At 58.5% G+C, this 25,126-nt stretch overlaps 9 protein-coding genes across 9 annotated transcripts; 5 read left to right on the top strand and 4 right to left on the bottom strand.

Moving 5' to 3' along the window:
• Nucleotides 1-1,031: 1,031 nt before the first annotated feature.
• On the bottom strand, nt 1,032-2,997 carry TRAVEDRAFT_29630 (uncharacterized protein). Its single transcript, XM_008040952.1, has 5 exons — nt 2,865-2,997; nt 2,748-2,812; nt 2,672-2,695; nt 1,616-2,610; nt 1,032-1,558 (listed from the first exon to the last, which is right to left on the bottom strand). Exons 1-5 carry the CDS (start codon nt 2,956-2,958, stop codon nt 1,522-1,524), a joined length of 1,215 nt encoding a protein of 404 aa, XP_008039143.1. The 5' UTR covers nt 2,959-2,997; the 3' UTR covers nt 1,032-1,521.
• A 239-nt stretch (nt 2,998-3,236) lies between these two features.
• On the bottom strand, nt 3,237-6,491 carry TRAVEDRAFT_29629 (6-phosphofructokinase). Its single transcript, XM_008040951.1, has 11 exons — nt 6,301-6,491; nt 5,977-6,247; nt 5,495-5,922; nt 5,355-5,439; nt 5,111-5,299; nt 4,931-5,056; nt 4,735-4,875; nt 4,663-4,685; nt 4,072-4,612; nt 3,885-4,015; nt 3,237-3,830 (listed from the first exon to the last, which is right to left on the bottom strand). The coding sequence occupies exons 1-11, from the start codon at nt 6,402-6,404 to the stop codon at nt 3,395-3,397; spliced, it is 2,475 nt and encodes an 824-aa protein (XP_008039142.1). The 5' UTR covers nt 6,405-6,491; the 3' UTR covers nt 3,237-3,394.
• A 220-nt stretch (nt 6,492-6,711) lies between these two features.
• On the top strand, nt 6,712-8,802 carry TRAVEDRAFT_38022 (WLM-domain-containing protein; the record flags this gene model as incomplete). Its single annotated transcript, XM_008041029.1, has 10 exons — nt 6,712-6,894; nt 6,948-7,002; nt 7,065-7,135; nt 7,186-7,200; nt 7,257-7,347; nt 7,403-7,488; nt 7,552-7,775; nt 7,832-7,902; nt 7,973-8,666; nt 8,721-8,802. The coding sequence occupies 10 exons, from the start codon at nt 6,712-6,714 to the stop codon at nt 8,800-8,802; spliced, it is 1,572 nt and encodes a 523-aa protein (XP_008039220.1).
• A 751-nt stretch (nt 8,803-9,553) lies between these two features.
• Nucleotides 9,554-10,730, top strand: TRAVEDRAFT_126064 (uncharacterized protein; the record flags this gene model as incomplete). The annotated part of the gene is made up of 5 exons (XM_008041536.1): nt 9,554-9,722; nt 9,793-9,881; nt 9,944-10,071; nt 10,135-10,203; nt 10,262-10,730. The coding sequence occupies 5 exons, from the start codon at nt 9,554-9,556 to the stop codon at nt 10,728-10,730; spliced, it is 924 nt and encodes a 307-aa protein (XP_008039727.1).
• Nucleotides 10,731-11,120: 390 nt separating this feature from the next.
• On the bottom strand, nt 11,121-11,804 carry TRAVEDRAFT_126359 (uncharacterized protein; the record flags this gene model as incomplete). The annotated part of the gene is made up of 2 exons (XM_008041535.1): nt 11,121-11,186; nt 11,244-11,804. The coding sequence occupies 2 exons, from the start codon at nt 11,802-11,804 to the stop codon at nt 11,121-11,123; spliced, it is 627 nt and encodes a 208-aa protein (XP_008039726.1).
• Nucleotides 11,805-12,682: 878 nt separating this feature from the next.
• On the bottom strand, nt 12,683-16,053 carry TRAVEDRAFT_59218 (BRO1-domain-containing protein; the record flags this gene model as incomplete). Its single annotated transcript, XM_008041534.1, has 17 exons — nt 12,683-12,808; nt 12,866-12,980; nt 13,037-13,119; nt 13,198-13,332; nt 13,396-13,749; nt 13,818-14,039; nt 14,098-14,278; nt 14,347-14,428; nt 14,489-14,711; nt 14,774-14,882; nt 14,937-15,025; nt 15,078-15,152; nt 15,204-15,244; nt 15,294-15,462; nt 15,521-15,703; nt 15,757-15,802; nt 15,857-16,053. 17 exons carry the CDS (start codon nt 16,051-16,053, stop codon nt 12,683-12,685), a joined length of 2,430 nt encoding a protein of 809 aa, XP_008039725.1.
• Nucleotides 16,054-17,609: 1,556 nt separating this feature from the next.
• TRAVEDRAFT_48617 (uncharacterized protein) lies at nt 17,610-18,034 on the top strand (the record flags this gene model as incomplete). The annotated part of the gene is made up of 4 exons (XM_008041123.1): nt 17,610-17,666; nt 17,717-17,722; nt 17,787-17,861; nt 17,936-18,034. 4 exons carry the CDS (start codon nt 17,610-17,612, stop codon nt 18,032-18,034), a joined length of 237 nt encoding a protein of 78 aa, XP_008039314.1.
• Nucleotides 18,035-19,721: 1,687 nt separating this feature from the next.
• On the top strand, nt 19,722-20,157 carry TRAVEDRAFT_48616 (uncharacterized protein; the record flags this gene model as incomplete). Its single annotated transcript, XM_008041122.1, has 4 exons — nt 19,722-19,784; nt 19,842-19,847; nt 19,901-19,975; nt 20,059-20,157. The coding sequence occupies 4 exons, from the start codon at nt 19,722-19,724 to the stop codon at nt 20,155-20,157; spliced, it is 243 nt and encodes an 80-aa protein (XP_008039313.1).
• Nucleotides 20,158-22,977: 2,820 nt separating this feature from the next.
• Nucleotides 22,978-25,078, top strand: TRAVEDRAFT_169477 (glycoside hydrolase family 5 protein; the record flags this gene model as incomplete). The annotated part of the gene is made up of 9 exons (XM_008041533.1): nt 22,978-23,258; nt 23,323-23,344; nt 23,397-23,575; nt 23,633-24,074; nt 24,129-24,182; nt 24,248-24,307; nt 24,390-24,622; nt 24,694-24,757; nt 24,821-25,078. The coding sequence occupies 9 exons, from the start codon at nt 22,978-22,980 to the stop codon at nt 24,917-24,919; spliced, it is 1,434 nt and encodes a 477-aa protein (XP_008039724.1). The 3' UTR covers nt 24,920-25,078.
• Nucleotides 25,079-25,126: the final 48 nt, after the last annotated feature.

The following is a 25,126-nucleotide window of genomic DNA, read 5'->3' as shown; positions in this document are numbered from 1 at the left end:
TAGCGCACAAGGCGTCGCACGGAGTGCTGTACGCCGCGGCTTCGCGGCAGCAAATATACGCAGGGTGCGATACGTCTTTGAAGAGGGGTGGGTTCCTCTTGTCCTCGTCGTCGGTGACTCCGATACCCGGGAAGCGGGCCGCAGCGAGGGTCATTCCTCGGGCGTGCCAGCAGAGATTATCGCACTTCGCTGTGTACCAAGCAAACGGTATTCCGCAGCGGCGGGCTCAGAAATCAACCGTGCTGAGCGGGCTAAGAAGACACAATATAAGCGAATCAGGTATGGGCCATTCACGATATGTGGGCAGCCCGCACAGCGTACCAAGAATATGGGCAGAAGGCTGTCGGTACCGAGGCGCCGGGTTCCTGTGTACACACACAACGCGTGGTACCGTGCCCAAGGACGCGTCAGATGACGGCGGGGTCCCAGCATCGCCAGGCGCAATCTGTGCTCAAAGAGGAGGATTATGGCATCGGTGCCCTGCCGGCATACAAGTCTGGACTGCAATCAACAATCGTGCATATGGGGGATCGATGCAGGAACTCACCGCCGACGCCCGTCTTGTGCGCAAGAAGCCGCTCGGGACCGAGACGTCCCCGAGCTGCCGCGGATTTGTGTGGTTGTTGCGATGTGCAGAAGGTCTTGGTCGTCATCCGGGGCCCACCTGTCCGTGACATCGCGAGCCAGAAGCAAGGTTATGCTCCCATTCTGAGGCCTTCGTTCTTGCACACACACGCTCGCGGCCGCCGCGATTGCCATCCAAAGAAGCGACCCGCGACGCTTTTCGGTGCGCCTGGGTGCTCACCTGCCATTCAATCTTGTCAGCCTCGTAACCACGAGGGTCAGGTACTATCACTCACCAAGCTCGCGCGGTTCCGCCGCCCTGCAAGAAGACATTCGGCACCGAGAGTTGCAGCCTATCTGACATCTGCGAGGTGCGTAAGATCCACACGGAACATTTACCTTGCTCGTCTCCGGACCGAAAGAAGGGCAAGCAGGGCGACGGCTTGATCGTCACTGTTCAGGCGTGGAAGGGCAGGTGGTTGAATGTCTTGAGATCTTGAGACCCTGCGCTGTCCTTAGCAAGCATGCTTCCAGCGTCATTAAGAACAATTCGTGGCCCAACAACTACATAGGTAAAACACACGACTAGATAATAAGAAAAGGCGGCGGCGAGACGGAGGAGGGAGAATAGCGATATATGTGAAAAGCAAGAAGACGAGGACAACGAGCCGAGGGAAGACGGCGGGGGGTCGCCGATGCTGTAGGGTGTATCGCGGGCAGGCGGGAGGAAAAGGCGGCGGGAAAAAGAGATGATACATCATCATGTCATGTGGACAGACGGCGAACCACTCATCCGTTGGGTCGTACGTACTTACGCTATCGTATGGGAGTATATGGCACAGAGGGGGACAGTCGGAACAACAGAAAAAGAGAATGCAACAGCATCGGACACCCGTCCAGTCGATAGACAATATACACGTAAAAGGCGAGGTAGGAAAGAAGCGCGGCGCCCGATTGTCAGAAGAACACCCCCTGCAAGTTAGGCAGGAAAGAGCTGGAAATCCCATCGGTCAACCAATCGCGCGCGCAACAAATCAAATCGGGGACGTACATAGCACCCAATCCCGCGGCGAAAGCGAGTGCGCCCCACGCAAGCGACTTGCGCTCCGGCGGGAGCTGAGCGAGCACGCGGACCCTGCTGTTGGTCGCAACGGTACGCTCGGTGACTTCATCTGCTTCACCAGCCTCCTTGAAGTTGAAGCGCAGCTCCTGCGTTTCCTCCTCCCTAGACCGCTTCGCCCCTGCAGATTCATCTTCCGTCAACGCCTTCTCGGTCTCGCGCTGACTGGGGCTCGGAGCTTCCTCCTCTTGCTGCTGTTGCGCCTTGGCCGCCTCCCGATCCGCCTTCAACTTCGCAATGAGCTCTTTTTGCTCCCGGATATCCTCATCTACATCCGGCTGTGCAATCTTCGCTGCCTCAACATCCTCGTCCACCGCTGTCTCATCAGAACCAGCAGGGGTCGGCATCGCATCCCGAGCCGCCTTCCGCGTGCGGGGGGTCTTGGGCGCTACCAACGGCTGGGCCGGGGAGGTAGCAGCCGGGGGGCTCTTGAGGCGTGCAGAGCGGCGAGGAGCGGGAGATGCGGCGCTGCGCGACGGTGGAGGCGAAGGAGGGACCCCGGGGGTTTCTGTCACCGTCGACGCAGCGGCGGGCGCGGGAGTGGTGGGTGATTCGTGCCGATGACGCTTAGCGGGCGCAGGGCCAGGCTCGGCCGCAGGGGATGCGTTGGGAGTAGGCTGTTGTGCGTTGCGCGCCCGGCGGAACGTCGTGTTCGGGTCCGGGACGGCGGCAGCGAGCGCGGGGATGATGCTGCCCAGCCCGTAGTTCTCGGCGAGGTAGAGCGCCACATCCGGGGTCACCCACGTCCCCGCGAAGCGTGCCCTGCCCGACTTGTTCGCACCGGAGGTGTCGAAGGACAGCTTCACCCAGTTCGTCTCGCCCTTCTCGGCCTCTTCGCTCGCGTTGGGGTACGCCGCACGGAACATCGTCGTGAGGCTGATCGCGCCCGTGTCGAGCCTGCGGAGGATGAAGGCATGGCCGGTGGGCTATGATCCGGTCCATTAGCACTTCGAACGCGCGTGAGTGGAAGATGAAAGTCAGACGTACGGTAGGAATCTTGAGCCTGCCCACCTGCGTCGGTCTGTCAGCCGTGTCCCCTAGACCCAGATCACCCATCACGTACGATAGTAGACTGCCCATCCCTCACGATCTCCTGGAACTTGACTGGGGGCGCTTTAGACGCGTCCACTGGTCCTGAGGTGAGCATCGGAGACGGCGAGGAGGACGGAGAACGACGAACCCTGTCTGATATGGGGGTTGGCATGATTGTAGGGGAGCGGGGGGCGCGGAATGCCCGGAGTAGGAACCGCGAAGTGCTTGCCGTTGGGAGGCATTTGTTCTGAGCGGACGCGAGGGAAGAGTTTAACGGATGAGCGGGTGGAGGGGGCGTGGCCAACTCGCGATCTCAGCGCGCGTGGTGGCAGAGGCCAGGAGTGCACGGGATAGGCGCCCGTTCAACACATCAGCCACATTCCAAACACCTTTTCATTCTCCGCCGGCGCCAGTCCGTTTCGGGCGATTGTTGTCGTTCTGCTACCAAACGCGTTTGTTCTTTCTCCACGACAACGGACTTTGTACACATCCGTGATAGGCTTGAAAACGAGCTCTATCGAGTATATCACATCTGAATGCGGGATATGAGGACAATTTTACCGCTGTGAGTCCTATCAGGAAATACATGGTCTATGTTTCGCGGTTTCTCGACAAAGGTCATTGCTACAGTACATTCTATCCTTGTATCTTCTCGGTCTTCTATCGCGTCAGAGCTCTTCAATGGGTAACGTCAGCTGCTCCGCCTTTCTTGGCCAGAATCTGCGGCCGCGCAACTAGCGCTTCCACGAGCTCCCGCTGGCCCTCCCACCACGAGTGTTTGCCCCTCCGGTTCTTCATGTCCGCGTGCTCGACCATATCCTGTACGGCGACCCACTGCACGGAAGTACCCTGTATGGTGATGACAGCTGCTGATTCGGGAGACGCCTGCTTCGTCCGCGTCTGCTGTTTCAGCAGCTCCTGGTGATGACGCTCGATGAACGCCATGCTCTTCAGCGAGAGCCGTACCGCGCGAGCACGGTCCATCGGCGACGGGATGCCACCCTGCAGCGTGTGCCCGAGCGCGGCGGAGCGCGAGTCGAAGAGCGAGCCGCCCTCCTCCTTGAACATCTTCGTGATCACGTCTGTGGTGTAGACGTCGGACGAGACCTCGTTCCTGTCCACGAGTGAGCATTGACGGTACGAACCCGCCTGAAGTGCCTAAACATACCTGAGGACCAGACGCCCTTCGCTCTTGCCCTTCGCGTCCATGGCATACCTGCGTTTCAGGAACTTGACGTCATTCCTCAGCATGTCTAAGTCGATGCCGCTCTCTGGCGTGTACACGATACACGCTCCGGTCTGAATACGACTTATGAGCCGTCATCCTCGCAAATCTTCACAGCTGAGATACGTACCGCAAGCGCACCCATAGTCGCGATGTAGCCGCACTTGCCGCCCTGCGTCTCGACGACGAATACACGGTTCCGGCTTGCAGACGCGCTCTGCTTGATCGCATCGCACGCGTCTACGAGCGCGTTGAGGCTCGTGTCACTTCCAAGACTGAACTCCGTCATCGGCACGTTGTTCGAGATCGTCGCGGGTAAGTGGACGAGCGGGATGTTGAACGCCGGGTAGTTCTTCCGTCCCTGGTCCAGGATGCGCAGCGCGTTGAACGCCTCGAACCCGCCAATCATCATCAGCGCGTGGAAGTTGTACTGCTGGAACTTCGCCGCGACTGCGCCGAGGTCGATGTCCGGCAGTTTACGGTTGGTGCCGAGCTCGGACCCGCCGCGCGTCATCCAGTTGTCGACGCCGAGCCAGGAGAGCTGGTGCACATTGTCGTCGAGCAGGCCGACGAACCCGTTATGGATCGCATACGGCTTGTGGCCCTGCATGATGCAGTAGCGGACGGCCGCGCGCGTAGCAGCGTTCATACCGCCAGCCGGGGCACCCACGCTGAAATCTCGGTCAGACATTCGTCTTGTCTACTACTGTCGGGCACTTACTGCATGATAGCGACGCGCATCCTCTGCAAAGCGGTCAGATTGCGCCTTCGCCGCTGATTGAGAAACACCTACGAGATGATGAGGGAGCTTGGGCTCGTGCTCGAGCACGGAGGTCGCAAAGAAGCCCTCCAAGCTCTCGCAGAACTCCGGATCACGAAGGGACATCGCCTTCTGGAAGTTCTTCTCCGAAATGGCTTGCGCAACCTCTTGCGTCTGTGTCAATATCTGTCAGTTGATAGTAATCAACGATACAGCATAGAAAACCGACCATCTTCACTGCGTCCATCAGAGGTACGCGGGTGATCTTGTTCTCGCGCACGCCGATCATGTATGAAGGCGTCTCGGGTGTGGCCTCGAGCAGAGCCTCCACAGCTTCGACACCTTGCAGCGTCGGCTATCAGAAGGCATGTTTAGTCCCGATCTCATCGTTCCTCTCAGGTACACTCACTAGAATACGGTCCATAGCACAGGGTCTGCCTCCACGCTGGGTGTGACCGAGGGTGGTCACCCTCGTGTCCAAACCCAGGCGCTGTGAGAGGACATCTTTGACGAAGTCTGCGCGGATGGGCTGCAACTTTGAGTCGAGCGCGCCTTCGGCCACAATGACGATCGTCTTGCGCTTTCCAGCGTCTCGGTGCTAGAGCGGGTGTCAGTATATAGAACGACTCGAGAGGACGCGGACGTAAGCTTACACCCTGGATCTTCTGGCACATCTCGTCCTCCCAGCTGTCCGCATCGGGAGGACTCTCGGGGATGAAAATGAAGTCTGCACCGCAGCTGCACGAAATGAGTTGAGCAACTGGCCCTGAAAAGGACACTTTTGGACACTTACGCGACGCCAGCCATAAGCGCGAGCCAGCCACAGTGACGACCCATGACTTCTAGCACGAACGCGCGAGAGTGCGAGAACGCAGTGGAGTTTATGTTGTCGATAGACTCGCATATACGGTGCAGCGCGGTTGGCGCGCCGATAGTTAGGTCCGTCATGGACATGTCGTTGTCGATGGAACCAACGAGACCCACGATCTTGAGATGCGCGTGCTTCTTTACCTGCTCCTCGGTGATCTTGCCTTGGGTGTGTAGCTCCGCAATCAGCTTTGGCCATTCCGAGCGGAAGACATCCGCGCCAGTAAGGGAGCCGTCACCACCGCATACAGCAAGTGCGTCAATTCCCTCCTTGATCAAGTTGTGCGCAGCGGTCAGACGGCCTTCCCAAGTGCGGAACGTGGTTGAGCGCGCAGTACCAATGAGGGTACCGCCCTAGGGCTTTTCTTGAGTCAATGAAGCCGCGAAGAGATGTATTTTGATCCTCACTTCGGCGAACCATCCGCGCACATCGTCCCAGCCCACACGGACGATGTAACGACCCCTGAGGGTCTTTCCGCCCAGGTGATCGCCCGTCCCGTCTTTGAGGAGTTCACCATCGCCGAAGCGGAGGTTGTGCACGAAGTCATCAGGGTTTTCTACGTGTTTGGGGCGAGGGCTCGGGGACCCCTTGTCTACGCTCTGGGTGTGCCGGTGGCCCTCGGTGTTCCCGCGGACGAGACCTTCGTACCCTTCACGTACGATCCAAGCCTCGCAGCCTCTGCGCGAGATCATGTCAGTCGGAGTCCCCGACCCTGTAAAGTGGTTTCGTACTTGCTGATCGCGGTTTTGACTATGGCGCGGACAACCGCGTTCATGCCTGCACTGTCTCCTCCCGAGGTGAGCACGGCGATCTTCATGTGCGCGTTCTCTGTCATGGTGAACATGCGATGCGCCCGCGGCGATAAAGCGGGCGAGTGTGTGAGATGCAAGTGAGGTGGTGGTAGTGGTGGTGGTAGTGGTCCAAGAGAAGCGGATGGTCTGAGGAGGCTCGGCGGACTTGGGACGCGCGCGTTTGTATGGATCGGGATGGACGCGTCGAGATCTGCGCGGCCGATGGCAGTCTACACCGGCCCGCGTCTAGCCCTCGCCTCTCTCCCTCCAGCCTCGACTATCCTGTGCACCTCCCACACGCTCCCTCGGTCTAGCTCTGTGTCTTGCATCTGAAAATATCTACTGCGCACCATGGTGCATGTCAGAATCAACGAGAAGGAAGCCAACCCAAATCCGCACGTCAACTTTATCGCGCCGCTGAGATTAAACGACGCGGCGGCAGAAGAGGAGGCAAGACAGTTACTCAGAGCACTGGCTGCGCAGGTCAGGCCAATCATGAAAACTGAAGGATTTGTGGTGAATAGCCTGGAAGAGGTACGTGCACGCGCGTTCTGCAGCAGCAGCAAGTCTGAGTAAGGCTGTGGCAGTATGAACACAACCAGGTGTTTGCGGGTCGGAATTGGAACAACGGAGAGGTCGTAGGTGAGAACCCGTCTGTAATTGTAGCTGTTTGGCATGTTATATATCCTAGGCCCTGTCTTCAGAGCTAGTATTGCGCGGTGCAGGCGGCGCGTTCCTGCCCACCCCCTGGCTGCTGAGCACACTTTGCCATGAGGTGCGTGCATACATGCGCAGCTTTGCGGTGGCTCATGTCCATCGCGGTAGTTAGCCCATATCAAGGTAGGAGACCGCGTCTTCGCGCTGTACGGTGTGGCTCAATGTCTGCGTGAGGGCAGCACATGAACCATGGACCCGCCTTTCAAGCGCTGTGGACGAAACTTAGAAATGACGTGAGGGAACTACAGAGTAAAGGCTACTACGGGGACGGTTTGTTAATCTTATACATCGGCGTCGATACGAAACACTAATTCACCACCTGTAGGATATTGGTCTTCAGGTACCCGCCTCGCCGACTCGGCCCGCATGGGCAGCCAGGGCCTCGACGCTGGAGACCTCCCCGAATACATGGTGCGTGTGCGCTTCCCCTTATCCGCCGGACATGCACTGACACCAGCCTGTTCGTGTTGCTAGTGCGGAGGCGCACAGTCTCGCGCCCGTCCTACTTCTCTCCGACGTCGGAGACGTCAGGCCGGTCCCTCCAACCACACGGGTGCGCAGACGGCGAAACGCCGCAAGGCAGGCTCCAGAGTGACGGCGCAGGGAACCTTTCAAGGGTCAGGGAAAGCGCTGAACGAGGACGTCAGCGACGAGGAACGGAAGAAGGCAGGGACAGGCTTTCGCAAGAAAGCCGCCAGGTAGGCGGCAGCGTCTGCGCAGATCGCACGTCCACCGACTGACACCGCGGCCACAGCAAGCGGGCAAGAGAAGAGCGAGCGTTGGCAGCTGAGCGGCGTTTGCTCGCTCTCCAAGGAAAGGGTGAGCGTTCTGCGCCAAATACTGCTCAGTGTTCGCAGCCGGACTCAATCCTGCACGCATAATATCTCCCAATTAGGTGCGTCAGATGCCAAGAAGGAAGAAGACGTATCGGATGAGGGCGATGAGGACTACGACGACCCGCGCGAGACCGATCAGGACCGTCGGCGTGTCATGCTAGAGTCGACTGACGGCGCAGGGCTGGACAGCCTCAAGGCGTCACAGCGGGACTTCTTCGCCGACTTCATACTGCCACCGACAGCGTTTAACTCAAAATCGACATCCAGGCCCACCCCATCCTCTTCCCGAGCCGCTCCCAGCGGTATGGATCTCGGCACATTAGAGTTGTCCTCCGACGAAGATGTTCCACCGTCGTCATGCGACGTGCAATCTTTACCCAAAGGCGGTACATCTGCAACAGCCTCATCGTCTACGAAGGGCAAGGACAGGGCGCCACCCAAAGACTCGGGCAAGCGGCCGGATCTAGGATTATGGCTGCACAGCAGCGGCAGCGGCAGTGGGGCGAAGAAGCCTGCCGAAAAAGCGGGGAAGGCGGGGAAGCTGGCTCTCGGCGCGCTTGTCCAAGATGAGATTCAGCTCAGAAAGCGCGAATCGCTCGGGATGAGCGGCAGTGGACGACGTCTGGGCGATGCGCCCTCGGGAAGCATTCCTCGTCAGCGGGGGCCAGGTGACCGATCCGACCGAGTCGCGGGAGCCCAGGGAGACGGTGCCCGGGCGGACGTGCGCGCCTGGTCCTGTCAAGTGTGTACCCTGTACGTCGTTCCTGCACCACGGCGTCCAGCGTTCCCCGTGCTGAACGTTTGCAGGGAGAACGAAGCCCAGCATCTTGCCTGCGCCGCGTGCGCCACGCCGCGCGGCCAGGGAGAATGGTCCGGTAACTCGGTCTGAACAAGCTTGCCCTTGATGTCGGACTGTGTTTATCCAGAGCACGCGTTCATCGGTGCCCACTCGGAATGTACTCTGAGCCTTTTGGCGCATGTGCGTCGGACGAAGATCACGCTCATACTCTCAAAATTGCCTACCAATCATTCAGAGGGGCACTGGTAGGCACCAAATGACGCGCTCGGATGCGACCCTGCAACAAAATACTTGGACACGTTCGGATATCTGGGTCAAGAACAGAACGCGTGACAGATAAGCCAGGGGTTTTGCACGGCGGTAGGATTGATTTGTCGTTATGATTGCGCGTTGCGTCGACGTCAAGGATCCCCTCAAACCCTACCAGACCTACGGGCGTCGGCGGCGTCGAGAAGGTGTTGGTACAAACCAGTCCGAAGTTCTTGAATACATCTTCGCCGCATTGTCCGACGCACAGCAAACTCAACGAGCGGGCCGCCGACCGTCGAGTTGCTCGCAGCAGGTTTACGGCAGAAGCATCATCACATGCACGATACTCGGAATATAAAATATACCATCAGCAACGCTTCGACATCGCGAGCACGTACGTTTCGTCTGGCCATGTGCCCCGCCGCCGTTCGTCAACGCGTCAGGAGCTGACCAACGTGCGTCGCTCGTGCCCATGACCGCGCGCACGTCCCGAACGTGGCGGCGCGGCCCCGATGACAACCTTCGCGCGCTATAAGAATGACGAGGGGCGATGCTGTAGGGGGTATCTGTCCCGACGATCACCCTAGACGGCATGAAGACTCTTGGTGGCGTACTTGTAGCGCTCTGTACCCTGGCTGCGGCGAAGCCGGGGGTCGACCAGCAGATCGCGCAGCTCGAGGCGTCCAACTCGAAGCTCCTGCAGTACCCGACGCAGTTTACGCAGGGCATCATGCCGAAAATGATCCACTCGCACAATGATTGTGAGTGTACATGCTGGCTACAATAGCGTCACGCCGTAAATGACACTCATGCATATGGATTACCGGACAGACTGGAGAGATGTGCCACTTCTGACCGCGCTCAGCTTCGGGGTCGCTAGCGTCGAGGCGGATGTCTCTCTCGTCAATGGGACCCTTTTCGTGAGTGTTCCCCGGGGCCACTGCCAGCCTGCCGCCCGTGCGCTAACTTCCAATATGCCCAGGTTGGGCACGAAGCCGCGGCGCTGACGCCAGACCGCACGCTGGACTCGCTGTACATCCAGCCGCTGTTGCAGATCCTGAAGAAGCAGAACCCCAAAAACGCGTTCCCTGTGAACAGCACGTCGCCAAAGTGAGCGCTGACCCTAATCGCACCAGAAAGGGACCTGAACTCACTGCTGCTCTTCTGATACAGTGGCGTCTTCGACACGGCCAGCGGCACGCCGCTCCAGCTTCTGATAGACATCAAGACAGACGGGGTAGAGTGCGTACCCCGAAGCCGCTTTGCTGGTTGTTTTCCTGTTACTGATAATTATGCTTAGGGCGTTGCCGTTCATCCTGAAGGCATTCCAACCCCTGCGCTCAGCCGGATACCTCACAACCTTCGCCAACGGTACCCTCACGCCGTCAGCCGTGACCGTCGTCGGCACCGGCAACTCCCCGCTCGCGCAGGTCAAGGCGCTCTCCCCGCGGGACTACTTCTTCGACGCGCCGCTCACGCAGCTGACGGACCCGTCCCTGAACACGACGTGGGATCCCACGCTCTCTCCGCTCGCGTCGACCGACTACGAGACCGCTGTAGGGTGGAGCGGGATTGGGAACATCACGGATGAGCAGAGGGCGAACATCACGCGCTTCGTCGGCGACGCGCATGCGCGGGGCATCACTGCACGGTTCTGGGATACGCCTGCGTGGCCGGTGTATGCGCGGGAGAACATCTGGAGGACGCTGCTGGAAGAGGGGGCGGATTGGTTGAACGCCGATGATCTGGCCGCAGCGAGTTCGTTCTGAGAGTAGTTACGAATTAGCATCATTGAATCTTGGCGAGCGCTGAACGTACTAAAAACAACGTGAACGTCGGACACACAACGTCTGTTAAACAATATTCTGAGGTGTTAACGGGTTTCCTCTCTAGAGGCTGGAATCGAGTTCGTAATGATGGCCGTATTTGGGTGACAAGCAGCTTTAGAAAGACCGAATACTTAAGGAGAGCTATAAGCTTAGTGACGAAAGAACACCCAAGATCGGAGTGTAATTGTATACACCAGCGCCCACCATTCAGTACATTGTGATCGTACAACACAAAACCTATCATACATCAACGGACCAGTAGCGATCAGTAGCGCCAGCACCTGAGGGATGGTTTAGCCGGGGAGAGCTGTGCTTGAACAGTGCAGATACTCACAAAATAGCGTAGTCCTGCTTGATAACGTGTTCTCCTCCGCCGAAGGCAACATTGGCTCCACCCTAACAAGAAAATGTTCGTCAGTGCACTGCCGTACGTCTGGTGTGTTCACAACTTACAAGGTGCGTGCCCGTCTTGCCAGGGACCCTCACCCCGTTCACGGTGGCGAGCGCATGGAACAGCTTCCCGCCACTCTCCTCGTATCCGCCTTCAATCGGGCGCCTGCCGGCCGGGATCTGCCCATGGGCAGTCGGCACCCACTCCATCGTGTTCGGGTCGAACGGCAGCAGATCGTACCGCCCCCGGTGCTCGAGCTCGCGGCCTCCGTACGCCACGCGCGCAGGCGGGGTGTACGCCGGCACGATCTTGCACGGGTGCACGGCGTTCCCGAGCAGCGCACTCCCGATGTACACCGGGGTGCGTCCATCGGCGTCGAACGCGGCGGGCTGCCCCGCCTGCTGGGTGGGGAACGGCGCGGCGTCGCCCAGCGGGACGCGGAAGCCTGAGGGTGGCGGGGCTTGCGCGCCCGGGGTGCCGTGGCCAGGAGGGGGGCCAGGAGGAGGAGAGAAGGCTCCCCCAGGGACGGGAGATGTGCCGCGGTTAGAGAAGTCCCCGATGTGCGCACCGGGGATCGAGATGTGAGCTTGATCATGCCCGCCAGGAACAGGGAATCCGGGCATCGAGACTCCACCGTGGCCTGGAAGTGGCATCGATGGAGAGTGCGTGCCGTAGGGAGGAGGGGCGCCATGGCCGGGCTCCGGGAACGCGTGCTTGTTGTGTTTCTTGTGTTTCTTGTCCTCATCGGAGGACGAAGAGCTCGAGGAGGAGCTCGAGTGGCTGCGACGACGGCTGTGAGATCCCATGTCTGCAGGGATGATCAACTGATAGGTGAGCTGGGAGGCGATCAGGCGAGGGTGGATGCTCGCAGGGTGTGTAAGGCGAGTATTGGGGCAAGACCAGAGCCTCGAAATGGGCGCGCGGCTGTATATGAGAGTAAGGGAGGAGGCGGTACTGACACTGCCGCTCGGCAAGCCCACTTCGGAGTTTGCCCCGCCCATTGTGGCGCGCCGGAGGCTGTGTAACGTTGTTCGTTCAGCGCCGACACACCGCGGCGCGCGCACTGTGAAAACCGTCCAATTTGGTTGCAGACCCTCAGGCTAAGCAGAAAAATCGAAGCGACTGCGTGTTGGATAGAACTAAAGGACATTAACAAGAGACCGAGCCGGTGGCAATCGCATCCCGCTAATGAGGAGACGGGGCAGCTGTGCGCCGCAGCGGGCGTAGGCAGTGCGAACCACATGCAATGCTAGACGTGGAAGCTCGTGGAAGATAAGAAGATAACATGTCGTAACGCAGTGAGTAGCGGCCGACAGCCGTCGAGACCATTGTCGACAAAATGCGGGGTCGGACCCTGGCTGACCGCAGGCGGAAGGCACGGCGGCGGCCACGCCTTCGTGCTTCTCCGAGCCATTACGGCCTGCATGCCACTGTTGATAAGCACAAGCACAGAACGAAACGGCTATATTGTTACAGTTCCTGTACAACCCGCATTCAAACCTTACGTGCTCTTCTGCGCCGAGCGCGTCACCCTGCGCTTCGCTTCCACCGGCCTTGGTGCGGGTGGGAGCACCATCGTCTCCCATTCGTCCGAATCTGGCGGCGGAAGATCGAGCACCGCCCGCGGCTTTGGCTTGCTGCTCTGCACGGGCGGGTCGGGCGGCATGGGGGCTTCGACAGGCACATGGCGCGGCGGCGACTCTGGCATGTAAGGTTCTAGATCTGGGGCAGGAGGCTCGGAGTCCTGGGGGGCGTGGTTCGCCGCCAGTGCGAGGCGGTCCATGGCCCGCGTCAGCGCGCTGCGTAAGGTCAGCACCGCAGACCACAATAGTCAGACAATAGTGGAAGGCCGTACCTTGCTTCTTGGCCTCGTGCGGCGGCGTAATCCTTGCACAGGGCGCGGAACTCCGACAGCAGTGCCGAGAATTCATTGTAGAACTGCGGCAAGCCGGCGAGGCAGGAAAGCGTGTCAGCACGCAAGGAGGCATGGGAGCGACGCGGCCGCAGAGGACGCACCTTCTGGCCTTCCTCCAAATTCCGGACTATCTCCCGGTATTTGTGATATGCCAGGTCGAGAGACTGCAGCGCCAGCTCGCGCTCCTTGACCGCTGCGTCGTCCTTCCGGGACTGCATGAATAGCGCGTGACGGTCCTGCACAATAACGGCACGGAGATGAGTCGAAGGCGTATCAAAGAAGCTGCAACAGGCACGCGCCTGGAGGGACTGCAAAAACGCTTCCTGCTTCTGTCCGTTCTCCTCGAGCTGGACCCGGAACCTGTCGTACTTCGACAGTTCCTCGTCCAAGATGTCTTCGAACATCGCGGGTTGCACGTTTACCCACTGCTCCATCGCCGACGCCGCCCTCGCAACGCGCTGTGTGATGTCATCAGAAGCCGTCATCCGGTCGACCCTCGCGACAAGCTCCGTGCGAGCGTTTGACAGGTCCTCCAGCTGCTCGAGAAGCGTGCGCAAGGCGCGGGCGTGGGTGCGCGTCGGGTCGGAGCCTGTAGCGCCGACGCGCCGGGCGAGGTCGACGGTCGAAGACGGAATCGACAACTCCAGTTCGTCCTGCAGGATGCCAAAAAGGCTCTAGTGAGCGCGAAGAACCAGGCACAGGGTTCGGGTGCGCTGCCCACCTCCGGCCAGGTCAGCTGTGTAATAGAGTCCTCCCACTCTTCCCACTTCTTCCGGACGAGTGCGTCGCTGTCCGTCGCCTGTTGGAGAACAGCGCGGTATTGCTGCTCCTTCGCGACGAAGTCTCTATTCGCTTCGAGGGACGGAGCTCGCTCAGGGATCGCTCCTGCGGAGTCCCGCAGGGCTTCGTCTTCGTCTGCTTCCTGATCAAGGATGTCCATGGCCTGCCCCATCGTTAATTAGCGGATGAATTGCCCTGCGGTGCGCCCTGATCGCACACACCTCGTCGAGGAGCGAAGAGACGTGCTGCGCGAGCGCCTGGACGTCCCGAATGTACGTGTCGATGCGCTCAGGGCCGCTCTCCAGCCTAACCTCCTCGGCCTTTTTCACAAGACTGGGAGGCAAGCCGATAGGCCTGTCCAGCGCGTCCAGCGCGGCGGGAAGGTTCAGGCTCTCGCGGGCGCTGATGTGGTTGTGGTGAGAATGTGACGCGATCTTCGCGCACACTGCAGCGCTTGGGGCTCCGCTCACCTCGACAATGCATCGTCCAGCATACGCGCTCGGTCTTGAATCTCCTCCGTGATCCAGTTGCGCCTGCGGTCATTGTATATCTCTGTTCGCGGCGCGAGATGGGCGGGACGAGGGTGGGGCGGATAAAAAAGAGTTCACGCACCAATGGCGAGGCGCGCCCCCCATCCGAGCAATTCGCCGAAAATTACGCCATCTTTTCCGACAACGCTCTTCGGATCCTGAAGGCCCGGGTCAACCAGGGGCTGGGCCATGACCACCTCCGTGATAGGAGGGAGTGCGGACGCAGGGGGGACATCTTGGTGATATATCAAATCATTGTCACGTTCAGCACGAGAGACGTTCTTTTGAACATTATCCAGGAGCGACTGGTCGCAGCATCAGCTCGTGTTGGTGTCCGGGAAGACGGCTATGATGAGCGCTCCCCTACCTTTATATCTTGCTGGACCGGCTGTGCGACCCCGCTGCGTCGACCGATGTCGTAACCCTTCTTTGCGAGTGCTTGAGCCTCGAAAAGTCGGGCTAGCTCATGTCCGTAACTAGACAGCCGCGGGGTCAGCGATGATGCTCCACAGCGGTGATGGTACGCATACCGATGTGCTTCCAGATCTTCCCGACTCTTCCGATATTGGGCGGCTGCAAGGAAATGGAATTCTTTCGTCTCGAGATGGGAAACCCAATTCTAACGCCATTATATTAATAATATAGTTCTGTGAATGATACGGTATACATACCGAGGGGAAGACGTGCTTGATGGAAGGAGAGGCGTCCTTGACGTACTTGGCAGTTGAACCGTAGAACGATGCCACCTATGCCGGACGATCTTAGCAGATGTACGTCAGCGTTTATCACAAGCATACCTTTTGCGCCAGCTTTGCAATCAGTCCATTCTTGTAGCTGTCTATGAACGAAATTAGGATTCGGGTAGCAACGCATCGAGCGTGACATACCCATGACGGCGCGCTGCCAGACACACTCCTGAGCCTGGGCGAGCATCAGGAACTCAAGACTCTTGACAAACGCGTTTCCCAGCTCTATGGGAGGATCCTCCGGACCCAGTGATGCATGTAGCTGCGGTAGGACCGAGTCATGCAGGTAATTAAGGGCCCCGGCGGCATTCTGATAGATTGTGAATACGGGGCCTAGTCAGACACACGCAACTACGATATATGCACACCTGATAGAATTTGATCGCTTGCTTCAGGCCTTGAGGGGTGGAGCGATCTTCCGCACTGCCGAGCTGCGAATAGAGTGCGGCGAGGTTATACAGGACGGCCGCACGCTCGTACACGAGATTGGTCAGGGTTTGTGGCAGCGTAGAGCCGTCGAATGCTGTGGCGTAAGGGATTTCGAGGCCGATCTGCGCGATGCACACTCAGGAGAGGACAAAGATATGATTATTGCGCGACGGACATCGGGAGGTAATTTCGTCAAAATGAACACCAGTTGAGCATGATAGCTGCACAACGGGCATGAGATTCGTGCATGCGCGACGCGTTTATTGACGGCATACCTGAGCAATGTGCCGACGCGGTCGACGTGAACGCCGCCACTGGTGGCTTCCGCGCGCAGCTTCTCCCAGTGTCCGATGTCCCATCTGTACGCGTCCGGATGCGTGTCATGATGATGAGAGAGTATGTAGTCCCGTACTGCCTGTCGGATGGGGATGGTGTAGGTCTTCTTGCATGGTATAGACAGTTGATTGGGCATGAGGATCGTCGGACAAGCGGTGCCACACGCTTTGAACACAGTGATTGGGCAAGCTTCGCGCTTGCTTGACACGCCGATGGAGAGCTTTCGCTAGAGTTGGTATATCTGCAGTCCGGCCGGTAGGAGGTGTATGATGGCGCAAGACGTGCAATGTGTGCGTTCAGCTCAAGGTGGCGGCCGGCAGTGGCCATGAGAGGGAGCGGAGAGACGGCAGCGTTTAGAGTTTACCTGTCTTTTCCCACGGGACCCCGGGCATCCCACAGCCACCGAAGCGAATCGCAGATGACGGACTTGTTTTCACCCTCCCTCAACTCTTCGCTCCCAATCCGATATCGAGTAAACCCAGCCACTGTCGACTACCAGGTCATTCATAGACGAGGACATGCTGCGTCTTCTTCCACCACCACCTAAGCATTCTTGAAGCTTGAGGTCTTGATGGCGCTGGGAAGAGGTTCGCCAGGGTTCGCCTTCATGCCGACTCGTATCCTGGTTACGAACTTACCTCTCGGCACGCGCGAAAAGTGGGAAGTGAGTGACGAGTCTTTGTGTTTCGGTCTCAGGGCATCAGAATTGATGAAGTACAGTTTGAGCAAGCGCGGAAGCTACAGTGCCAGCGCTGACTGCTGCACCGACGTGGCCGCGCTCCCCACATCCGGTGCTCAGCCTACGCGCGCCCTCTTTCGGGTGGTTGGCAGCATTCTGATCCGAGAACGTTCTACCGGGTGTCCTCGCGGCCAGAGGATAGCATGCTCGTCTCTTCTATGCGTGCACACCTAACTAGATCCCGACGGTAATCATGGCCGATGCCGACTCGGACAATATTCTCGAAATGCCGACCGCCACCTGCACACGAGTAGTTGGGCACGACCCAGGAACCTTCACCTCCGGGGAGCTGAGCCGATTCCACTCTCGAGGGTGTGAGCCGTAATTTTCTTTGCCACGGTGACTGACTCTGCCTCTGGTAAAAAGAAAGAACTTACCAGCCTAATATGCCAGAAGCTGCATTTACCAGGTCAGTACATTCGTAAGGTATGTCGACGTATCTGCCATGCCGCCCATGCGGTAGGCTGTGATCATCGATTTAAGGCGCGTAAGAAATTGGACAGAATACTATATTCTTCGGCATTCCTCTCGGCGCGCCGCGAGGCCCCGAGGAATGGCCCTTCTCATAGCATGTCCCGTAACGTTTCCCAGGCTGACAGCGCTCATGTTGCTTTATCTCATGTATGGAAGGGCGCTGTATTGTATTGGGCTTTTGCTGGACCAGCTGAAGCGCCTCTGGGTGAGGATCGGCGATGCAGACGTCCCGGCGTTCCTATCACTGGCATGTCGGTGGACAGGTAATGTGTGTGCGCAGGGGCTTACCATCGCATAAAAGCCTCAGAAGACGTTGAGCCTATCTCCCCGCTCCTCGAGCGATCCCCCGCTTTCTACATGGGCGCTGCTACCTACGCCACCTCCCGTAGCCGCAAGAGTGCGATCGCCACTCTACTCAGCGCCTCCGCAAGTCCCTCATCGCAGTCTGCTCTCTCGTTACTTAAACCCGATTCCAGAACATGGCTGACGCGGAAGCTGCCGCTATACCCAGAATCTCAATTTTGGTTCCGACCTACGTGAGTCCATGACCGCCCTCCCATCGCCTGAGCTCACGTTGAACACTTAGATTCTGGTGCGTTATGCGCCTCACTGTGCACACACAAGCATTTGATCAACGTATTTGCCAACGCTCGCAGAATCAGCCCGTCCTAGTGCAGCACCGCGCCAACGATTGGATTCCGGGTGTCGTGACCAAACACTTTTACGACGCTGTATGTCACATCTTCGTCTTCCATATCCCATTTTTAATTGGTTGCTTATGAGCTGTATTCCGTTCTCACTACAGCGCTTCGCGTGCCTTGCCACCGAAGTCGAATTTCACAAGGCGGACGGCACGCGTGTGCGTGCCGGGTTCCTTGACCATGACGTCCGTCCGCGCGAGTAGGGCGTCCGCTTAGAGTGCCGTTTGGTGTTCCGGCTGTACCGCAATCCCTTCGTATCTCCGATGAAATGTCAGCGTCTTGACCACCCTTCTAGGCCAGTGCTTGTAGCTAGAAATAGACGGTTTGGGGCCCCGCACTCGGACCGCATCCGTGAGCTCGGCCAGGCCACGTCTGCGCCAGAAGACGGGTCAATGAGACCGCAGCTGCTGCACGTTAGCAGCGTTTGTTCTAAGCTTCGGACCGATGATCTCGCAACTCAGGTCTCCCCCCTGAACACAACGGTATTCATTCGCGAGCGCTGTCGTCATGAGTCAAGTTCGTGCGTTGATACTGTATTTTCAATTTTCTTTCCTACTTGAGTTGAACAGTATATGGGAGCGCAAGTGTGTCTGCATGTGTGCTTTCAATTCCGTCAGTGGCAGAGGTCTTGGTACACACCTGTGACAAATGACGATATACAATATATCGAGCCATCTTAATCGCGATCCGATCACTGATCAATCCATCCCCCTGGATCCCGACGGGCGGTTTGGCGCTCGCAGTGTCTGTTAGACCCAGACCACCACTAGTGCCGCCGAGGAACGCAGCTCATTGACGTGTTTCTCACATTTCCAGCCCTCGGAACTTGGTCTTCGCAGCTGTATGTTAATTAGGAAAGACACCTACAACACCCGTCTATCCCAGTCTGTCACTGTGGGAAGCGTTCGACCCGGCCGCCGTTGTTCTGCATGAGGTAAGTCACCCTCGACAAATTCTGAGGACTCAGACATCTGACTTCCATCGCATACAGAATAGCAGTTCCCTGAACCAAGGGGCGCTCCAACCTGTCTTACGAATATACGATTTTTCTATCAGACGTTCTTACACGTACCCAACACCACGACCCGGGGCATGGACCGGTGTGGACGGCCCCGATTCCCCATGTGGTTGGTTTCCTAGAGAGCTGCGCGCTTTGCGGGAAGTCCGCCCTTCTTTTCTCCTGGTAGGCTGGCAGGGTTCACTGGGCCAGCGTTCATGATTAACAGCATAGCCCGGTGGTCGCTTTTATTGATGTGGTTCTTATTCAAGAATCCGCGATACCGATCTCTTGATATGGCGTTAAGGAGGCCGTTCCACCACGGCTCTCCCTCCGCTACTAGCAAGCCCGTTGTCCGACAGCAACTGCCTTTTTGTTGGCCTACGGTCGGTACTGGCAAATGCAGCAGGTCACTACGGTCTATAAATGGATAACAAATGCGCCAAGCTTATTTCACTAAATATTTGAGGTGCGCACAAGATCCCCCAAATTCAATCATTATGTGCACATCCCCAATATTGGCGTCGCTTTTTCCGCTAATGGCACCGAAGATGGGGATGTCACGTCCCAGGCCATCAGAGTGACTAACCCATATTATTTTATAGGATTTTTTGCCCTCTTTTCAGGACAAGTAGAGCTGTACATGGCCACAAAATCGGGTGCCCCGGCATCATCTCCGGGAAGCGCTTGCGCCGCGGTGCTACATAAGACAGAAACGGATGCCTGCTACTGCAGCACATCCCGCCCCACCTCAATCATGGCTCGTATCTCACACCCCACCTCCAACCGCCGCCGCACCACCGCGAGGGTTGAAACGTTCGCCAACACTGCAAGTCCTGCTACCACACTGTTCTGTTCGGTGTTTGACGTAGAGTTTGTTCGTCCAGACCACCATGACAGCTCGCGACTCGCCCGCGAACGCCGCCCCCGCGAACACCAACATTGTCCCCACTTACGTGAGTACTCATCATGCATTCACTCCCCACTCAATGTATACTCACATGCGTCCATAGAAACTCGTTAGCAGCTGCACGACTCCCGCGTGCGCCCGTGCTGACAGAGCTCGCCATAGAACCAGCCCGTGCTGATCCAGTTCCGCGCCGACATCTGGATCCCCGGTGTCGTCACGCAGCACTTCTACAACCAGGTACGCCCCCCAATCCATGACGGCCACGGTCGCCGCCCCGCGCTCGGAGCGCCGCTCACGAACCACTTCCTGTGCCGCTGCAGCACTACGCCTGCCTCGCTACCGAGGTCGAGTACTCCGCCGCGGACGGCTCGCGCATCCGCAGCGGCTTCCTCGAACGCGATATCCGCCCGGCCACTTGAGCATTGTGTCCGCGTGTGGCGTATACCCCGAGGCTTGCCACACTGTCATGCCATTAGAGCTTCTCTGTCGTTCTTAGGTCTTAGGTGTTCCTTGTATGTGTATCCCCGCTGTCGGTCTTTTGTTTCCGCCGTCCGCATTGTTGCGGGCGCGAATATACCTTCCCGTGATCAGTATGTTCTGGGCGCGGGGTTTCCTATCTTAGATTCCGCGGCTACTTTTCATGAGATAGTGCTCTTTGTGGGCGCGTTGATATTCCGGGCGTCAGTATGTCAGAAAGATAGAGGAGATAAGAAGGCGTGAGGGCGGCAACCTTGATGGATCTGGTCCACCGAGGACGCGGCGGGCTCGTTAATTCCCACATATGTTATTTTGCGTCTCGACGGCACCCACGCCCGCTGGTCTGTGCGCGCGCGCTCGGGAGCAATGTCGGCATGTGGGATGTACGCGTACGTACACGATGACGTCCCTACTTGATGCTACGGCGAGCGTGCAGAGTTGAAGATTGTTGATCATCCTCAGCAATGTACGTCCGACGGCCTGCGCAGATGCGTCGTAGCAGAAAATAATGACAGATGATGCCCATGCTGTGGACGAGCATGCCCAATGATCCAGCTCCAGCTAGCGGCGAGGGTCCGAGCTGACGGATAGGCGCGGAATTTAAAAGCGTCAATCTCGAGGCTGACTAGCAGCCCGGAGGGAAGTGCGGTTCGAAGTACAACGATCTGAGCCTCCTTCGAAAACAATAACCTTGGAGAAGCTGATGGAAGTCAGCATCGCGGCCTCGCGCCGCAGTCTCCACTTAGCGCGAGGCAGTGCGTGTGCACCCGCCCCCACCCCCGCGTGATTAATCGCGTTCAAGAACTCGATCGGCTGCCAAGCAGCCCTGCTGGTCTCGGCGGCGGCGGCGGCACTCGCTGCTGCCGCCAGTGCTCCGCCCGCAGCTGCAGTAGCTTCTCGAAGATTGCCAGAGTCAGCCGCGGCGCCGCGGCGACGAAAGATGCGCCGCGAAAGGCTGAGCATGCGCTATTCGAGTTGACAGCTATGACAGAAGGATGAGCTCAGGCCAGAAGGCGCAAGTACACTGCCGCACCAGTGACTCCGATAGGCACGAGAAGCCGGTCTACCCTCTTGACGATCTGGATCGAAGCGCGCGATGCAGGATGTCGAACTCCAGAAGACGTCGGCGTGCATCTGGTCCCGAGCAGCGGGCGGCGGGGTTTGTGTTAACTGAGCGGCGCCCGGCGGACCTCGCTGGGGTAAACTGACACCCGCGCAGGCTGTGTGAGGTGTGATAGACACCGGGCGGTTCTGGACTTCGACTCTGGGGTACACCGGACGTCCGCGTGCAAGAATCTGTGCTTTTGCCGTTAGCATCTCCATGATGCAAAGAGTATACATAAATACTCAAGGTTACATAGATCAAACAACCGTTGCGACATAACTTGTTACAATTAGCACTGGCCTTACGCCCCGGAGTTGATTATGCTGAGTGTAACTCCGCGGCAGATTAAGTACTTATCTTCCACCCCGAACGTGAGGCCGGTGTACGAGCCTGACTCCGCGTTCCAGAAACCTGACATACGACAACTGCACAATGCCTCTTCTCCTTGGTCAGGCACGCTGGAAGCGCGATGCTGATGTGTGTGGCTGCGTACCCTGTACCCCGCGAACACTTAGTCTCGAGCTTCGCGTGCGAGTCGGATCTTCCATTACTTCCGTCGAGGTGGAAGGACCCTGGCGACATTGCACATGGCGTAGTAACTTCCGTGCACGGCGATCTAGAGCAAACGCAGGTATTGGTCAGTCCAGACGCAGCGGCTGCTAGCGCTCACCGGGCATCCCGCTGCCAGTGCCCGGAGTCGGAGGTGAGTCAGCAATCTTTGACTTAACGACAGCGTGCGGCACTCCGCGTCGGAGTCAGCCCTGCGTGACGACAGCATGCTGCATTCAAGCTGAAGAGATTCCTGGAACAGGACATGCACTGCCTCGTGGAAGAGAAGCCACGCCGGCATCGGGTAAGCTACCAAGCCTGGTCCCTTGCCCCTGTTTTCTTGCGATCTTGACGCGACGGCACCACACGGTGCCCGACATAAGGGAACCGAATTCGAAGGGCGTTATGTGGGTCCTCGTGTGTATATGTGCGGTGTACGTAGGTGGCACCGAGTAGTGTCGAGAGTGTCTGGAACGTCACCAACGATCAAGGCCTCGACTAGTGGGACGTCTTGACGTGGGGACACGACATTTGTCGGCGACACGGCGGCGACGATGGCTGAGGTGCTACACGTGTGCGTGAGTAGCTGACGAAGAGGCTTGCAGACTAACATACTGGGCATCGGAGGAAGCAGGCATTTGGGGCTGTGTATCACGGCGGTACAGCGGCAGGTTCGGATGGAACGATCTTGTCGAGCAAGGTCCACAAGCGCAGCACCGCCGCTCGCCGCCGGCACAGAGATCGCGATTTGCGCCGATCGGTGGGTGCGGCTAAATGGAACGTCAGCGTCGCGTACAGCGCGCGCCAGCCGCGGACGCCCTCGCCACACCGCCGACGACCACAACGCTATTGTTCTCTTTCCTACGGAGGGCAGTGTAGGATGCGCCCATGCACACGGTGCAGATGGGCGAGAAGACGGACATCGCTGAACTTCCGCCAGGCACACAGCACGCATGCCTCAGCGCTCCGGGCACGGGCCGCGGCCAGATTCTCCGAGGCCCCACCCTCCACGATTCAACCTCGTGCTCGATGATGACCATGACCTGCTCCTCACCGTCGCCGCTGTGCTCGCCCTCTTCTCACCATCATCGTCTATGACCTGAACTTCATGCTGCTCCTCCTGCGTCTTCTGCGGCTGCACCTGCTTCTGGGTCTCGTCCTGGGCGCGCTCAGCAGCCACGCGCAGAAGTGCCGTCTGGTGCCGAGACAACAGGTTCACCTCGGGTCGACGGACCCGCAAGGTCCTCTAGGCGGCGGAAACAATGACACGGTAGCTAGCAGTACCTCTATCCAGCCATCTCAGACTTCGTCCTCGTCCGCTTCCGCTTCCGCTACTCCCTCTATCACACCGTTCAACTATGGCAAGGATATCATTAGAGGTGTTAACCTGTGCGTACCACGCAGTGCTACGGCGGGCTGGGTTCCGGCTATGTGCTTAACTTGCTCCGTGTAGGGGTGGCTGGTTTGTTCTAGAGGTACGCGAGACCCGCCCGTCCTCCACACCGTAACTTCATATAGCACCATCAGCCATGGATAACGCCCAGCATTTTCGAAAACACAAACAACTCGGATATCATCGACGAGTTCACGTTCGGCCAAATGCTCGACGAGGACTACGCTCTCGACGTGCTCCAGAACCACTGGGCGACCTGGATAACCGAAGACGACTTCGTCGCGATCAAGGCCGCAGGGCTCAACCACGTCCGGTCCGTCCCCCACTGCCCCACCCGCTCCCCGCTCGCTGACACTGCCCCCTCGCACAGCATGCAGATCGGCTACTGGTCCGTGCCCCTCACCTCCGCAGACAGCAACTACAGCACCTCCGTCGCGCCGTACGTGCCCGGGGCGTGGCCGTACCTCCTCCGCGCGCTCGGCTGGGCGCGCGCACACGGCGTGCACGTCATCCTCGACCTCCACGGCGCGCCCGGCTCGCAGAACGGGTTCGACAACTCGGGGCGGCGCGGGGACGCGGACTGGGCGCAGGGGAGCACGAACGTGAACCGCACGCTGGACGTCATCCGGTTTATTGCAGAGCAGATTGGGGGGATGATCGATGTGCTTGAGGTCCTGAACGAGCCGGCGGGGTATCAGAGCGACATTGGCGGGATTATTGCGGGGTATTGGCAGGATGCGTATGATGTCGTGCGGGCTGCTGCGGGGAAGTCGCTGAAGGTCATGATCGGGGACGCGTTCCTCGGCGTCGCAGTACGTCAACTCTTTACTAGGCATCATCGGGGGCTCACGGATTTTTTTCTATAGCACTGGGACGGATTCATGACCGGGTCATCCGCGCAGGGCGTCCTGATGGACTACGTCAGTGTGGCAGCAGCTTCTATCCGTGAGACATCCCTCTGACATCTGTCTTGAACGGCCATCAGCACGAGTACCAAATATTTAATTACAACCAGCTCGCATTCGACCAAGACGACCACATCGGCGTACGTCTTCCACCCCTGGAACCTTGTCCGGTCCCAGCGCCCTACTAATGCTTTCGATCGCGCATTTCCTGCACCCCGGCAGTCCTCGTGCTCCGTGCTCTCCCAGCTGCAGTCCTACGCGTCGCAGAACCTGTACACGGTCAGCGGCGAGTGGTCGAACGCGGTCACAGACTGCGCAAAGTGGCTGAACGGCCGCGGCGTCGGCGCGCGCTGGGACGGCACCTATCAGTCCGGCCAGCAGGTGTTCGGCAGCTGCGACGGGTGGTCGGGCAACATGTCCTCCTTCAGCGACGACTACAAGACGTTCCTGCGGAAGTATGTGGCCGCGCCTTATTCTTCGAAACAAAAAACAAGGAGTGGCGTATCTGACACGGGGCGTTTTGCAGGTACTGGGAGTCCCAGGTTGCCATCGGGGAGGCCGTCCAGGGATGGGTGTTCTGGACGTGGAAGGTCAGCACTGGGAATACGGCTTCGTGTACTAGCGCGGGCGGTTGACAGACGCAATGTTGACAGGCGGAGAACGCGGATGACTGGAGTTACCAGCGCGGGCTGGAGGGCGGCTGGATTCCGCAAGACCCGACGGACAGGATGTACCCCGACATCTGCTCCTAGGGCGCGTTCGCATTGCGTGCGGCTCACTGTGGACGGCTTCGCACGTCCGGTACGTGTGAGTGTAGACCGTTTGACGTGGACGTGGACATTAATGCGGACGGATCAGGCGCAGGCTATCGCCCGTCCCATGTAGACATGTATCACTCACTGTATCATATATTGTACGGTCCTTGTATTATGACGTCTATCACTGACAGCCGCTAGCCT

Source organism: Trametes versicolor (genome assembly GCF_000271585.1).
Source record: "Trametes versicolor FP-101664 SS1 unplaced genomic scaffold TRAVEscaffold_7, whole genome shotgun sequence".
NCBI lineage: Eukaryota > Fungi > Basidiomycota > Agaricomycetes > Polyporales > Polyporaceae > Trametes > Trametes versicolor.
This window is presented reverse-complemented; position numbering and strand designations above follow the sequence as displayed.